Raw genomic sequence first — 16068 nt, 5'->3', positions numbered from 1 at the left:
CGGGGTCGTTGCCTGAACTGCGGTTCCCAGAGCCAAGTTTTGAAGATCCACACCCGCGGTCAGGGAGCCCTGCAACAGGGACACCTCGCAGCCCAGCAGCCTCCCCCCAACGCAGGACGGTTTCCTTGGTTGGTTCAGAGCTTTTTCTGAAAATGCAAATGTGCACCGTGCTGCAGTCGGGGGCTACGGGTCGCCCCCTCTGCCCGCCGCCGGCTGCGAGGGGGACGGGAGAACAACATCTCAGCAGTTTCAGAACATTGCCAGGGAATTGGGGGGTTCTGTTAACCGCATGCGCTTTCTCCCACACTCCTCAGCTCCCCAGGGATGGCGGTGTGGTGTCAGTAACCGCTTTTTAAACATCTTGAGATACGTCATTGCAGTCTCTGCTTTCTTGTCAGAGTCAGGGCCCCATTTCTTGGCGTTGCCAAGACGAAGGGAAAGAGAGGGCCGACCCTGTCTTCTTCCTCCTCGGTGTGCGGGCTGCGGGGGAGCCCGTCCCCGCCTTCAAGCCCCGTCGCTGGACGTGCTCAGAGCAGTGTCACGTGGCTCCTGCTCGAGCTCGAGCGTGCCTGTACCTCTCGGGCGGGGGCCGTGTGGGCTCATCGCCGTGTCTGTGTTTGTTCCAGAGATAGAGATGGTGATCATGGAGCGCAGCAAGCTCCCGGAGCTGGCGGCTGGCACCTCGGTGCAGGAGCAGAACACCACGGACGAGGAGAAGAGCGCTGCCACCGGCCTGGAGAGCGCCCAGTGGAGCAGGTAGCCGCGGGGCAGCCGTCAGGGAGCGGGGGCTGCTGCTCGCTCTCAGGCCTGGGGTGGGGGAGGAGGTGCCTTGGCTGGGCACCCCCTGAGGATCACCCAAGGCCTCTTCCTGCCACCCAGCGCAGCCATCCGGCTGCTCCAGCCCCTGGGCCACCAGAGGCCCGGCTCCTCTCAAGAGGCCTCGGGGACAGCGCTGGCCCTCCATGCTGCAGTGCTCACCCCTTGGAAAGAGAAGGACCCGGGCGTGGCACCACCACCCTAAGCATTCCCGGGCCGGGCCGTGTCCTGACGCTCCCCCCCCCCATGCTCTGCTGCCCTCAGGAAGGGACCCTTGGGGGCGTTTGGATCTCACTCGTTCATTCCCTGCCATGCACACCGCCGTCCACAGGGCCTGCCCTCATGACTCAGCCAGCGCAATCCATGCTGGATTTAATGCTGCCGTCCGCCTTGGACTGCTTCCCTCATAGGTCATGTCGGCGACGGCTGCCCAGTACAGCCTCAGAAGTCTTGGAGGTGCCACACTTCCTGCAGCCTTGCGGTCGCACCGCCCATTCCAGGATGGGACTGGGTGGAGGGCTGCTCCCATAGTTGCCGCAGACTGTGTGGAGGGCTTCCTCGTCTCCGAGTTACGTCCTCATCAGGAGGCCTTACTGCACAGACGCCTGCAGTGACCTCCCGACCCCGGGTTGGTGTGAGCACGTGCCCCTGTCCGCCTGCAAGCCATTCCCTTCCTGAGTGCCCACGGTGAGGCCCCGTCCTGCTGTTAATCCTGCTTAAAGCGAAGAGTTGAAGCACACTGATTTTTTCCTCCAAGCCTTGTTTATCTGTTTGCGTGGCAAATGTTTCGGTTAACTAACAAGAGGATTCATTTTTATCAGATGAACGGGGAACCGTTTTTAGTTTTGGCTGAATAAAAAGCATTGCAGCGCAGTGTGGGCCGTCAGTTCTACTGACCAGGACCTCTTTGATTTTGTTTGATGGCCAAAAAATGAAACACTTGAAGCGCTGAAAATGTACTTGAAGCCCTGAAAACACATGGAAAGGGAGGGGGAAGCAGCCTTTAGGGGCTTTAATTAAAATAGGAATAATTGAAAAACCAAAAATGACTTGTCGCGGGGGTGCTCAGGCTGACGTCAGGGCATCTGCTGGGTAGGTGTTAGGGCGGCCTTTAGGTGAACTCATCATCACGTGCTCCCCGTCCTAGGATCTGGAAAACGGGAACGGCACGTGTTTTGCATAGTATGGTGATACTGAGCCCTCCTAAAGGAAGAAAATACCCATGTATTGTCAAAAACAAAAAGTCCACAGACCAAAATGTTATGTTTGAACCTTGGGGTTGAGACTTCTTTTTTTCCTGAGTTTTAGTGAAGCAAGGGGTTTCCTTAGAGCTGACTGAGATTGTTTCTTAACTTTCGGTGACTTTGGCATCTTCCACCACACGGTGTATAACGGAAGCGGATCCTGTGCCTTGAGCTGGGCCACATGCAGACTTGGGGCCCCAGGAACCTTTGGGCAAGAGCTGCGCTCTGCTCTGAGCCCATGCGCCAGGGAGAGGCCGGCGCCGGTCGGGGGTTGCCGTCTCCTTTGCAAAGGTATTGTTGGTGGTCAGAGACCCCACCTCAGATTTCTGTCCCCCCACTCCCTGGCGCTGAGGGCGAGGGAGGGGCAGTTTGTCCTCGACGTGATTTGGATCTTGACATTGGTCCTCTCGTCTGAAGAAAGCACGGCGCAAAGTGGAACTGTCCCTGGATTCCCTGTATGTCATGGGCTATATCTGCCTCCATGGTTAAATATAGGCCTAAGAAACCAAAAACCATTCAAGATATTCTTTCTTTTCTTTAAAAAAAAAAAAAGCTTTAAAAATTTAAAAAGCAATACACATTCAGAAAATATTAAAAAACCTTAAAAAGTATAAAGAAGGAAGAAAAAGGTCTCCCTGAGTCAAAGACAGCTGTTAGCAAGATTTTGGTCATTTCCTGCCAATCGGTTTTCAGTGCCAATAGAGTGAGAATTTTGCTCGCCTCCCCCTCAATGGCTTATACCATACCAGGTCTATCGTTTTTTTTATTCTTGTTTTTTTCTCTAATATCAACGCCAAGTATCTTTTTCATTTCATTGTATTCGTAGTAAACAAAATGCTAACATCTTCATAGTACTTCACCTCACAAAACCTCCACTCAGCCTTCCGTCTGCTACTGGGCATTTGGTTATTTGTATTGTTTCCAAATGAAAATACAGTTCCAATTGCAAGCAGCCGGCTTTTTGCTTTATCCTGCTCTTATGTTTGGAAGTATTATTGCTGGGAGCTTAGAAAAACCCAGATTTGCACATGGCCAAAACAATTCACACATCTGCGTGGTGATGCCTGATCTGGAGGGGCGGAGCTGGCACCTCGGAGAAACAGCCTGAGCACAAATGTTCCCTTTTGAGTTCTTCCTTTAATTTCTGTGTATCACGTGGTTATTTGAAATGTCATGACAAGTGCGTTTCACTGCTTTTTTTCTTTGCATTTTTTAATTTACTATTTTGAATCAGTAATACGCTTGTGGAGTTAAAATTCAAACACGTGCCAAAGGTTATGCAGTGACTAGTCTCCCTGTTTCTTTGCCACGTGGTCTCGCTACCCCAGTCAGTGGTGCTGACGGTAACTTGGGTCCTTCCAGGGGGAACATGTGCCCTGGGTCACTCGCTGAGGCATCCTGCTCTCCAGGGACAGCCGCGTGCTGTCTCAGGCTCAGAGCCTCCTGCCTGCAGGCCAGATCTGTGCACATTCTCTTATCCTCATATGGAAAGGTCGCTCTGGGCCAGGCCCCTCACCTGGAAGGGCAGTGTTCAGGCAGCGCAGTTTGTGATGTTTGCCGTCGCTCTGTGGATATCACCCACAGAGCAGCAGAGGCGAGAGACTTCATATCGATTCCTTCCAGTCTGGGAAAGTCGGTCCAAGAAATGGCCAGGCAGGACCTGCCAGAGAGACCACGGCGAGCGCCCGGCATCCTCAGAAGTCAGAGAGCCACGCCTGGGTCAGCACTTTGCACCATGCGCCTGGGCCCGTGTGAAGTGCCTTTCAGGGGTCGTTTCACAGTAACCCTGGACGGTTTAAACCTCTCTTACAGACGGGGAAAACTTTTAGGTAACGCACCCAAGGGTTTGCAGCCAAGGAGAATCTGAGCCCAGGTGGTCTGGCCCCAGCGCCCGCGTTCTAAAATCATTCAGACCTGTTTGGGGGCTGCTGTTGTCTATCACGTTGCCCTGTTTCCTTCCGTCTCCTGTCACTTGGAAGTGATGGCACCGTGCGTCCATCTTCTGGCCGTGCCCGCAGGCCTGGGAGTGCCTCGGGAGCAGGAACGCGGTGCCCTTTCGCCCCAGTGTCTGGGACAGCGGGTGAACGATTGCTGAGCCACTAAGCGGTCCTTTCCCTCGTCGCTTTCCCCTGGAGACCGCAACTTCCACGGTGTGTGTCCCCAGCGCCTGGGGTTGGACTGGACGCCTCCGTGGCGGACCCTCCTTGCTGGTGGTGGGGCCGGAGGAGGCCAGGGCAGGTGGCGTCCCTGGTGCAGGTGAGAGGAGAGGCGACACCCCTCAGGCACCAGGCGGCTCACGCGCGCCCTCCCCCCCTCTTCCAGACCCTTCCTGGATATGGTGTACCACGCCCTGGACAGCCCGGACGATGACTACCACGCGCTGTTCGTGCTCTGCCTGCTGTACGCCATGTCTCACAACAAAGGTAAGCGCCCGGCTGGCCGGCCTCAGGGAAGAGGAAAGCCGCTCTCCGGGAAGACCCCTTTCTGGTGGGGGCGGATCCCACAGCGCTGCCCTCCGGCCCCGTCGGACTCGGGTGCTTTGCTCTCGGGCTAAAGCCGAGGGAACTGGTTGCTCAGGTGACAAGGGCGGGCAGACGAGGCCGAGTACTGACCAGCCGGCCCAGCGTGACTGTTCGCACTGCGGTTGGCTTTCGACCCCTCCGTTCACCGCTGACTTAGGCTCGCGACCTCTTTCCTAACATCAGAACTGAAATCAGTCAAATCGTAGTCTCAGTTTTGCTCTTTATGATAGTTGGTGTGCCGCTCTGGCTTCAGAGCTAAAATAGACTCTGGCTGGACGGCGTGGCAGCCTAGACTTCCTTTCTAAAGAAAGGTGTGGTCCTGTGGCTTCCCCTGTTGAGGCCGGGCGGTCAGGATCCAACTCCCGCGGAGCTGACAGGTTTGGTTAGGATGCGTTCACTCACTTCCTCTCTGAGAACAGCCGCTAGTGTGTGTTCCACCTGGCTTGACACGGCAAGTTCTGAAACGGCCACATCAGAATCTCTTTGAAGAAGAAATCAAGAGTATTCCTCCTGGCCCCTGCCAAGTGCTGGCTCGGCGTAGATGAGACTCTGCATCCGGTGGTGTTTCAGAAGTTTTTTCATAAGCTTACGGGGTGGTAGTTGGAGGTGGGTTTTAATAAGACGGCCCATGGCTGGAGTCATTTAGAAAGTACTCCACATAACCAAGTGTGTGTTTATTCTTAAATCATTGATCATGATAAATAAGTCGATTACTGGCAGGAGAAAATAGAGTGAAAAAAGCCTCCCACCCTCCACGCCCCATTTGTCCTCCAGCTCTCTTCTTCAAAGGCAGTTCGGGTGAATGGTTTCTGGTGTGTCTTTTTAAAGGTATCTCTACAGACCCAAGTACGAGTATATGTGATTTTGTGTCTACAGCCGTCCCCCAGCGTAAATGGAGGTTCATGCCTTACTGTCTGTTGTGTACCTGGTTTTGCTCACTTCCCCGTGTCTCAGCACCTCGCTTCCCATCCCTCCAGAACCGCTCTGTTCTTGCTAGTCCTCACCTCTGCCATCCCCTCTGTGAAGGACACTGAGACTATTATTTCCAGACTTGGCGTACTCGAGACAGGACCAGTCACGATAGGTCTTCTCCTGTGTGAGTCTTTGTGCTCACATGCACGTGTGTAGATCCAGCCCAAGACTCTTCTAAAAGCAGCATAACTGGCTTCGAATCCTGCTGGTGTTTCCCTCCATAGCCTTGTTCACTCCCACAGCCTCTGCGAGCCCCTCCAGCTGCTGGCCCTGGGCCTGGCGCCCAGGGCCCCTCAGTTACGGGGAATAAACAGAGTTCCATGAGCCATGGACTTCCTGTCGTGGCTCAGCAGGTTACCAACCCAACTAGTATACATGAGGACGTGGGTTCAATCCCTGGCCTTGCTCAGGGGGTTAAGGATCCGGCCTTACCGTGAGCTGTGGTGTAGCTGGCCTACGTGGCTTGGATCCTTCATTGCTGTGGCAGTGGTGTAGGCCGGCAGCTGTAGCTCTGATTAGACCCCTAGCCTAGGAACCTCCATATGCTGTGGGTGTGGCACTAAAAAAAAGAAAAAAAAATGGTAAAAGGAATTCCATGATCCGGACTGGCCTGACTGATAGAATTGGTCCCAGCCTTGGATCGCCTGCCATCCCTCCAACCTCCCTGTGTGTGCATGCCTCATTCCAGCTCTGCGATCTGAACTCCTGCCCCCTTTGCATGCTGGGGACCCCTGCAGGTGTTTGGGCAATACCTTGAAATGGTCTGTCTACACCACCCTCATCCCCCATAAATATACCCTGACCTCATCGCACTTCCTGCCACTTCTGGTTCAGCTGAAATTGCCAACCAAGGTTGAAACTGCCATGACCTTTAGCTCTCTCCCTCCTTTGATCCCAGCATTTAGTCATCAAGGGTTGTCATTTCTCCCTGTTCAGCCTGTCTATCTGGTCAGCAGAATTTAACTCAGTGCCTGACTCCAAGCTAGGTGCTGGAGGTGAGACCCAGAGCCGTGAGAGAAGGAGAGATCTGAGCACATCACTGCAAAGGCCTCTATCACAGATGCCCCGAGGGGTCAAACACTTGGCTATTTTATTTTTGTAGGGTTTTAAAAAAATTGTGTTGAAGTGTAGTTGATTTATAGTGTTGTGTTAATTTCTGCTGTACAGCAAAGCGATTCAGTTTACACATGTTCGTGTGTGTGTGTGTGTGTGTGTGTGTGTATTCTTTTTCAGATGCTTTTCTGTTATAGTTTATCACAGGGTGTTGAATATAGTCCATTTTATAATCCTCCGTAGCACTGCCAGGTGCTGCTCTCTCAGACTGTGTTGACCATGTCCTTTCCCTGTTCAGAAACCTCTGGTCCCTTCTTCTCTCCCTTAAACTCCACCCCTTGTACCTGTCATTTGAATATCTGGATTGCACCCAACCTGATCTGATGCCGCCGGCTTCCCTCCACAGACCCTTGGCTCTGTGAAGATTGTTCCGTGGTGACTGAACTCATTCACAGAAACCTGGAGCGGCTGTCCTGGTACAATATTCTTTGGGTTGCAAGCGGAAAAGACCCCCTCCCAGTAACTTAACCAGAAGTGTCTTAGAGGAAGGCCCCTGGGGCAGCTCACGCGACCCAAGACCTTGCTGAAAAGTGGAGAGAAGGGCAGGAACTAACCAGCTCTGAGGTCTGCCTTAAGGTGGATCGTGATTTGGGCCCATCAGGTCCTAGGCTAGGAGTCTAAACCCTCCAGATGTCACATCCTTGGGCAAGAGTCTGATTGTTCCTGGTTGGTGGTGTGTCCAGCTCTGGGGTTGTAGTGATGTCCTGAGGGGCGCGGGTGGTGGTGGTCAGGGTCCCACAGCACAGAGTTGCCTCTACAGAGTCCAGCTCTGTATCTGGGACCTTGCCCAGAGACGGGAGCTTGTTTCTTTGGAAGCCCAGCAGGCACCCCAGTCAGTACCTACTCGTTCCTGGCTGGTCTGCCACCTTCTTGTATCCATCTGTGCTTTTAGCTGCATTTCCTCTGCCCTCTCCTCACCACCTATTGAAATGCTGCTTGCCTGTCAAGGGTCTGCTCACAAGTCACCTTCTTCAGGAAGTTTTCTCTGATGCCTTCAGGTGATACTCTGGGTTAGAACCACCTCGTGTGGCACGTACATTGTACACGTCGCTGAATTTGATTGGCTAAAACTTTGTTAAGGATGTTTGCATCTGTGTTCCTGAGTGATATCAGTCTGTGATCATCCTGTAATTCTCTTGCTTTGTTTGCTCTCAGGTTATGCTCATTTTAATGGAATGAATTGGGAAATAGTCCCTCCTCCTGAATTTCCTGGATGAGTTTTTGTAGAACTGGTATTATTTCTTCCTTTACTGTTTGGTAGAATTCACCAGTGAAGCCATCTGGGCCTGGAGTTTTCTTTGAAAGAAGCTTTTAAACTATTCAATTTCTTTTGTAGATACAGCTATTAAAGCTTATCTGTTTCTTCTGCTCAAGCTTTGGTAGTTTATGTCTTTTAAGGAATTTGCCATTTCACCTAAACTGTTGAATTTATTGGCATAAACTTGTTTATTAATTTTTTCATTACCGTATTAATGTCTGTAGGATCTATGTTGATGTCCACTTCCTGACTCATGGTATATTGATAGTTCAGGTCTTATTCTTTTTTTTTTTTTTTTTCCCCTGGTCAGTTTGGCTAGAGATTTATCAATTTTATGTTCTATTGGTACTCTCAAAGAACTTTCTTTTTGTTTCACTGACTTTTCTCTATTGTTTTTTGGTTTGATTAATTATTTTTCTTTCTTTCTCCCTTCCTTCCTTTCTGTCTCCATTCTTTTTACAGCCGCACCTGTGGAAATTCCCAGTCAATGGGTCAAATTGGAGCTGCAGCTGCTGACCTGTGCCACAGGCACAGCAACGCCAGATCCTTAACCCACTAAGTGGGGCCAGGAATCGAACCTGCATCCTCACAAACACTGTATTGGGTTCTTAACACACTGAACTACAGTGGAAACTCCTCTGTCCTTTATTTCTTATCTTCAGCTACTTACCTCAGATTTAATTCACTTTTCTTTTTGTAGTTTCTTAAGATGGAAGGAAGCTTTAGATCATTGATTTTTTTTTAAGCGACTCAATTTCTTTTATTTTACTTTTAAAATTAACACCATAATTAACTCTTGTGTGTAGTTCTGTTAATTTTAGCATATTTATGGATCTGTGTGAACACCTCCGTAATCCGGATACAGTATAGTTATATCAACCAAAAAATTCCCTTTTTCTATTCCTTTTCAGTCATACCCTATCCGTACCAGTCATTGATGTTTAAACTTTTCTTGTTTTTTAAAATAAGAGTTTAATGCTGTAGTTTTAGCTGCATGCAATCAATTTTGTTCTATGTGGTTTAATTTTTATTCAGTTTAAAATACCTTATAATTTCCCTTCCGATTTCTTTTTGTTCTATCATCTTTGTGATTTCTAACTATATTTCTATTAGTGATTTTTCTCCTGGTTGGTTCTGGATCATCTTTTTCTTCTCTTTCTTTGCGTGCCTGGTATTTTGATTGGTTGACAGTTACTGTGAAGCCTACATTTCTAGATGCTGAATTCTTTCTTCTTTACAGTATTTTTAGGTTTTGTCCTGGAACATGGTATAGTTACTTGGCATTGCTTTGGTCCTTTTTTTTTTTTTTTTTTCTTTTTAGGGTCGCACCCATGGCATATGGACGTTTCTAGGCTAGGGGTTGAATCAGAGCTACAGCTGCTGGCCTGCACCACAGCCACAGCAGCACAGGGTCCGAGCCTCGTCTGTGACAGCTCACAGCAACGCTGGATTCCCTGACCCACTGAGCAAGGCCAGGGATCCAACCTGCATCCTCATGGATACTAGTTGGATTCATTTCCGCTGCGCCGTGACAGGAACTCCTGGTTTGTTCCTTTTAGAGACTTGCTTTAAGCTTTGATGGTGCTGGTCCAGAGCAGCCTTTAGTCTCAGGCTCACTTGACTCCAGTACCGAGACTGTCTCCTTCCTGGGATGCTACTTGATGAGCCACGACAGGGTGGTCTTCCATGATGGAGGGTGGGAACACGAGCTCTTCTCAGCCCCATGTGAGCTCCGGGATTGTTCCACCTGTCTCCTTCCAGCAGGCCTTTCGCTTTCCCCACCTGTGTGCATAGCGCAGAACTTAGCCGAAGCCTAAAGGAACTCGCTGCAGATCTGGGCGGCTCCCTCCTCCCCGGTCCTCACACCTATGGATTCTGGCCATTTGGCCTTTCTGAACTGAAGCCTCTGCCTCCATCTCAGAGAAACTGGGCTTCGTGACTGTGAGCTGGGGCGGTCCCTGGGCCCCTGCTTTTGTTTGCCCTCTCTCAGGGTCACTCTCCCATGTTGCCTCTTGTCTGGTCCAGTGTCTCATAACCATTGTTTTATATGGTTTGCCTACTTTTCTAGTTGCTTGAATCAGGAGGGTAGATCCAATCCCTCCTGGCTGGAAGGTGTTACACTTTTTTTTTTTTTTTTTTTTGCTCTTTAGGGCTGCACTTGTGGCATATGGAGGTTCCCAGGCTAGGGGTCGAATCGGAGCTGCAGCTGCTGGCCTACACCAGAGCCACAGCAACGCAGGATCCGAGCCGCGTCTGTGACCTACCCCTCAGCTCACGGCAACACCGGATCCTCATCCCACTGAGCGAGGCCAGGGATCAAACCTACAACCTCATGGTTCCTAGTTGGGTTCGTTAACCACTGAGCCGTGAAGGGAACTCCTGGAAGCTATACCACTTAAAAAAAGAAGTTGTATTGAGGTGTAATTGATAAGCAGTGAACTGCACGTATGTAAAGTATACAATTTTTTTTTGTCTTTTGTCTTTTTTTTGTTGTTGTTATTGTTGTTGTTGTTGTTGTTGTTGTTGCTGTTTCTTGGGCCGCTCCCGCGGCATATGGAGGTTCCCAAGCTAGGGGTTGAATCGGAGCCATAGCCACCGGCCTACGCCAGAGCCACAGCAACGCGGGATCCGAGCCGCGTCTGCAACCTACACCACAGTGCACGGCAACGCCGGATCTTTAACCCACTGAGCAAGGCCAGGGACCGAACCCACAACCTCATGGTTCCTAGTCGGATTCGTTAACCACTGCGCCACGACGGGAACTCCTGTAAAGTATACAATTTGATAAGTTTTGAGGCACGAACACACTGTGGAACCATCACCACAGTCGAGACAGCGTTCACGTCCTTCACCCCAAATGTTTTCTCCTGCCCCTTTGTCACCCTCCTGTCCCTCTCTTCTCCCACCCTTCTCCCTGGGCAGCACTGAACTGCTCCCTGTCTCTGTAGATTAGTTTGCACTTGATAGAATTTTATGTAAATAGAATTGCAAAATCTATACTCTCTTTTTGTATGACTTCTTTGCGTCCGCATAATTGTTTTGCGATTCTTCCGTGTCGTTGTAACCATCTGTGGTTCCTTTCCTCTTACTGTTGAGTAGTTTTCCTCTATAGGAATATGAATGTACCACAATTTACTTACCCACTCCTCTGTTTTGCTGTTTGGCCATGGCAAGCAGCAGCTTCCTGTGGGATCTCAGTTCCCAGCCCAGGGATCGACCCCAGGCCTCAGTGGTGAAAGCACCGAATCCTAACCACGAGACCACCAGGGAACTCTCCCTGCTCCCCATTCATCTGTTAGTGGACATTTGTGTTGTTTCCAATTTGTGACCCTCGTAGACAAAGCTGCCATGAACATTTGTGTGTAAGTCTTTGTATGGACATGTGTTTCCATTTTCATGGCTAAATACTGAGGAGTAGAGTAACTGAATCTATGTTAGGTGTATATTTGTTTGTTCTTCGGCACCTGCCAAACTGGCTTCCACAGCGGCTGTATAACCTCACATCCCACCACCCGTGTAGTTGCAGCGTCTTCACACCCTCACCAGTAGTGGGCATGGCCACTTTTTGTAGTTTACTCATTGTAACAGGTATAGATAGGGAGGTGTCTTTTTGTGATTTTTTTTTTTTTCTTTTTTGGCCGCTCCATAGCATATGGAGTTCCTGGGCCAGGGAACGAATCCATGCCACAGTTGTGACTTACGCTACAGCTGCGGCAACGCCGGCTCCTTTAACCCACTGTGCCAGGCCTGGGATTTGATCCTGAGTCCTGGCGCTGCAGAGACACAGCCAGTGCATTGCACCACAGTGGGAACTCCTCTCTTTTTGTGATTTTAATTTGCATTTCCCTAGTATCTAATGGTGTTTGGCAGCTTTTCTAGTGCTTACTCTGCCACCTGCATGTCTTCTTTGGTGAAGTGTCTTTTCACATCCTGTGCCCATTTTTTAATAGATTGTCCATTTCTTATTGTTGCATTTCAGGAGTTCTTTATATTCTGGATGCAAGTCCTTTATCAGATGTGTTTTGCAAAGATTTCCTCCCAGGCTGTGGCTGGTCTTTCCATTTTCTTGCCACTGCTCTTGGAAGAGCAGATGCTTTTAATTTCCATGAATTTCCCATGACACTTTTTTATACTGCTCTTGCTCTGCATGGTTTCCCTCCCATGCTGGGCAGCTGGGTCTCCGTATCTCTGCCGACAACCTCCTGCAGAGCTGGGCTCAGCGTCTGGCAGACGGTCAGCACTCAGCCGAAGTTTGCTGGCTGAGTGCCTCTCGGCTGTGTGGCAGCCCACCCCCCACCCCGCACCCGCGCTGCCCGCCCTTCCCTGCACAGGGGCTCCGCGGGGAAGGTGCTATCGCCGTGGGCGGAGGTGCCGGGCTCCCGAAGGCCGGGGGCTCGTGGGCGAGCTCTTTGCCTTACAGGTTGCTGGCTTCCCTGACGGGCTTCCTTCCGGGAGCCCCTCCACGTGCTGGGGAGCAGAGAAGTGGTGGCTCGCACCCCACACTCCTTCGCTCCTTGGTCCGTGTGGTGGCTGGGGAGACCACCCCACTGAGCCCTGCTGGGGGCCTCCGTCTCTGTCTTCCTAAAAGAGTGGGACTCTGGATTCAGAAAAATTTAATTCCTTCTTCTATTGCTTGCAAATGCTTTTATTTACTTATTCACTGTCCCTTCTGACAAATACTTTTGAAGCCCTTCTTAGACACCAGGCCCTGTGGTTCTTATGGAGAACACAGTGGTGAACCAGAGATTTTCCTGGAGGCGAGTGTGGCTGCTGTGGAGGGAGCAGGGCGAGAGTGGCGGAGGTGAAGGCAGCGTGACGGGCGTGATTTGGTTTTTTCGTTGTTGTTGTTTTTCTTTTTAGGGCCGAATGGATGTTCCCAGTCTAGGGATTGAATTGGAGCTTCAGCCGCACGGCCTACACCACAGCCACAGCAACACCAGATCCGAGCCACACCTGTGACCTACACCACAGCTCACAGCAATGCCGGATCCTTAACCCACTGAGCGAGGCCAGGGATCGAACCCGAAACCTCATGATTCCTAGTCGGATTCATTTCCTCTGTGCCATGACGGGAACAACTTGAAAGAAAGACTTTTCGTGTGTGTGTGTGTGTGTGTGTGTGTGTGTGTATGATTTGTGATTGTGGAGTGAACCAGGGGTGGTGGTACAGGGGTCACCAGCTAACATGATCCGGGAAAGCTTCTCTGAGGAATGAACATCAGAACTGAGGCCTGAAGAGCGAGAAGGAGTCAGCTCTGCAAAGGTCTGGGGCAGGAGTGCTCCAGGCAAAGGGAACAGCATATGCAAAGGCCCTGAGGTAGGAAAAAGCTTACAGGTTTGAGGAGCAGAAAGCAGATCAAGGTGAGGTGGACCAGGTGGGCAGGGACCAGATTGTGAGGGGCCTTGAAGGCCGCAGAAAGGAAGTTAGATTTTATCCCAAGTGCAGCGGGGAACACCGAAAGGATTTTTAAGTGGGAGAGTGACACGATCAGATGGAAGTTCTTGGAAGATTGCTCTGGCCACTGAGGGAGTGAGTTGCAAGGGGGAAAGCTGGGATGCTTGTTAGGAAGCTGTTGCAGTAGCCCCAGCAAGGATAACGTGGGTCGAATTATGACATGTTGGCCGTGGGGATGGAGAAAATTGGAAGGTTTTACGATGTATTTTGGAGACAGAGCCAGGATGAGCTGTCGGACTGGATGTGGGGCTTGAGTAAAAGGGACGCCTGGGCAGCTGTGTGTGGCCATTGATTAAGATGAGACCAGGGGAGGACTGGGGCTAGGAATGGGGGAGGTGGCCTGATTGGGTGGGAGGGGCCCCAGGGGAGGAACGATGCCAGGGCACTGCTCCTGCCCAGGTGCGGCTGGTGGCCCACTTCCAGCACCAGTGAATGTGGGCTGTGGAGCACACTTGGAGAGCAGGCTGCGGAGCTCAAGTTCAGCACCCAAGGCCCAGGTGCCTGCGGGACCCCCGGGGAAACTGCCTTGTGGGGGCGATGCTGCTGGGTTTATAGCCTTCGAGTACAGGTCTGCCTTTGGTGAGGGGCAGCGGGGGGGGGGGGGGCGGGGGCAGCTGATTGGTGTTCTGGTTTGGCAGCAGTCAGTTTGCTGCACTTAACCTGCAGCCCCTCGTTTCCAGATACGTGCCCTCCAAGCAGGGCTCCTCATGAAATGGTCTCTTTCCGATAGATTTTTTCATCATAAGACAATTTTAACATAAAAGCAATGTTAATAAAAACCAAACGTCAGTTCAGGCCTTCCAGTAAATCATAATGGATTAGATGCTGCACCGAAATGAACATTCCACAGTGGAAAAGGTTGACGGGTGGGAGGAAGGCGCTTGTTGTGATTCACTTGGGCCCCGTCATGAAGCCTGGTTCATGTCTGTAGGCGCAGACGCAGCCTCCTCGCCTTTGTCAGGTCTGCGGGCCCTGGCCCGGGGCAGGGGGGTGAGTTTTGCCACTTTGTCTTCTTAAGGGTTCCCGCCCACTCACCTGCCCCTTTCACTTATCATTGCTTACGCAACAGGAATCTTGGGCTTTTTGCGTTTTTTGTTTTGCTGAGAAGTTACTGGAACATGGATGAGAGGTATGGGAAAGGCCAAAAGGTAATGAGGAAAAGGGGGGCTTTCTCCATGCAGAGACTGGCAAAAATAGCACTTTGGGTCTTGACTGACACATGATCAGAACTGGAAGTACACTGGAAATTGGCCCAACATCTGGTCAGCTTTCGAAATAGTTGGTCTCTAGCCTTCCAAAGCTGGCGATGCTTGCACAACTCCAGCCAAGGAGCCCAAAAGAAAAACATCTTTTGACCATTATTCACCCAGCAGTGTTGTGGTCTCTTTGTTGCAGGTTTGTATGCCTGCTTCTTTCCACGCCGCCCTGGTCGGGGTCTTGTCTTTTCCACGCCTGTCCCGACTGGGGGCCACCTCTAAGGAGGAAGGATCCAGACAACAGAACTTGGAGGGGAAGGAAGCTTAGGAGCTGGTCCCCGACATCGCCAAGCCACACCCTTCTCTTCTCTGTGGGATTCTCTCAGTTGGTCAGCGGGGCCTCCTGAGTTTATTGGGTGGGAGCCAAGGCAGGGGAGCCCCGCTCTGGCTCTGACTCACGGGGGCGGCGCGGGATCTGACCCCTCCAGGAAGCATGCGGGCTGCTGGAGTGCAGACGCCCCAGCACAGCTTCCCAGGCCATGTGAAGGGTGTCTGCGTTTCTCTGGAATTTGTCTGTCACTCGGCACTTAAGGCTTAAAGCAAATAGGACCGTATATTATCTACAGTGTTTATTTCAGTTGGAGGGGAACGGCGAGTGCAGGCATTCGACAGGTTTGTAGCAAAACCCGCCTCTCAGTGACTGGAAACCTGCGCCTGTCTGTCTCTCTGCCTGCCTGTCCATCCGTCCACCTGCATGTGCGCCATGTCCCTTTCGCTCACATGTCCTTGTCATGTTGTCACATTGACCTTGTACATTCACAGCTGCCGGCCAGCGTTCTGTTTGGACCGGGAAGAATGTCTTGGCAGAAGAGAGATGGGGAGGAAATGAGGCCCTGCAGGAACTTTGGGGAAAGAACAGAGATGTTTGGGGAAGTTTTCCGCAAAGTTTTGCCATGTGTTGTGTGGACTGGGCCCCGCTCTCCCCCCTCCCTGGCTGTGGGCAGGTCTCCTTCACACAGAATGGGTGGCACTATGGAGTCTGTTTGGCAGGAGGTGCCGGAAGCGCGGAGGTCACCTTGGATGGCCAGTGGGCTGGAGACCACCCTAGAGTTGGCCAGAACACAACCAGATCATGTCCCCTCCAGGGGTCCTGGCATCCAGGCCGGGCTTGGCCCTCCCCCCACGTCTGCCTCATCACTTCCTCCCGCGGGTCCCCACCTGCCCTCCGCAGGCTCCTCCACGCTCCCTGCCCTGCCCTCGGCCTGCCAGGTCCTGCTGGTCCCAGAATCCAAGCCAAGCTGCTCGTCCCCAAGCTGTCCTCAGACAGCTCAGCCTGGCTTCTCTGGGCTTTCCAACGTAGCTCGACGTGAGCTCTGACCCAGAGCTCACGTTGTTGTTCTCGCATCTGTCGTTTTGTTCCTCTTTTGTTCCTCGTGTAGCACAGCCGAGGTGGAAACACATCAAGCCGTGTTCACAGTAAAAATCCCCATCA

The 16068-nt window shown here is 51.6% G+C and overlaps 1 protein-coding gene across 7 annotated transcripts in view; it reads left to right on the top strand.

Moving 5' to 3' along the window:
* Window positions 1-16068, top strand: part of CLEC16A (C-type lectin domain containing 16A) — a 221225-nt gene that overhangs the window by 72947 nt on the left and 132210 nt on the right. For all 7 annotated transcript variants that reach the window (XM_047780499.1, XM_047780497.1, XM_047780498.1 and 4 more), the window contains 2 exons: window positions 627-756; window positions 4383-4483. In XM_047780499.1, coding sequence (XP_047636455.1) covers window positions 627-756; window positions 4383-4483 — 231 coding nt within the window. The remainder of the gene's footprint in view (window positions 1-626; window positions 757-4382; window positions 4484-16068) is intronic.

This window comes from Phacochoerus africanus, chromosome 5, assembly GCF_016906955.1.
Source record: "Phacochoerus africanus isolate WHEZ1 chromosome 5, ROS_Pafr_v1, whole genome shotgun sequence".
In the NCBI taxonomy this organism is placed as follows: Eukaryota; Metazoa; Chordata; class Mammalia; order Artiodactyla; family Suidae; genus Phacochoerus; species Phacochoerus africanus.
The sequence above is the reverse complement of the archived record's forward strand: the minus strand, read 5'-3'. Positions and strand labels throughout refer to the sequence as shown.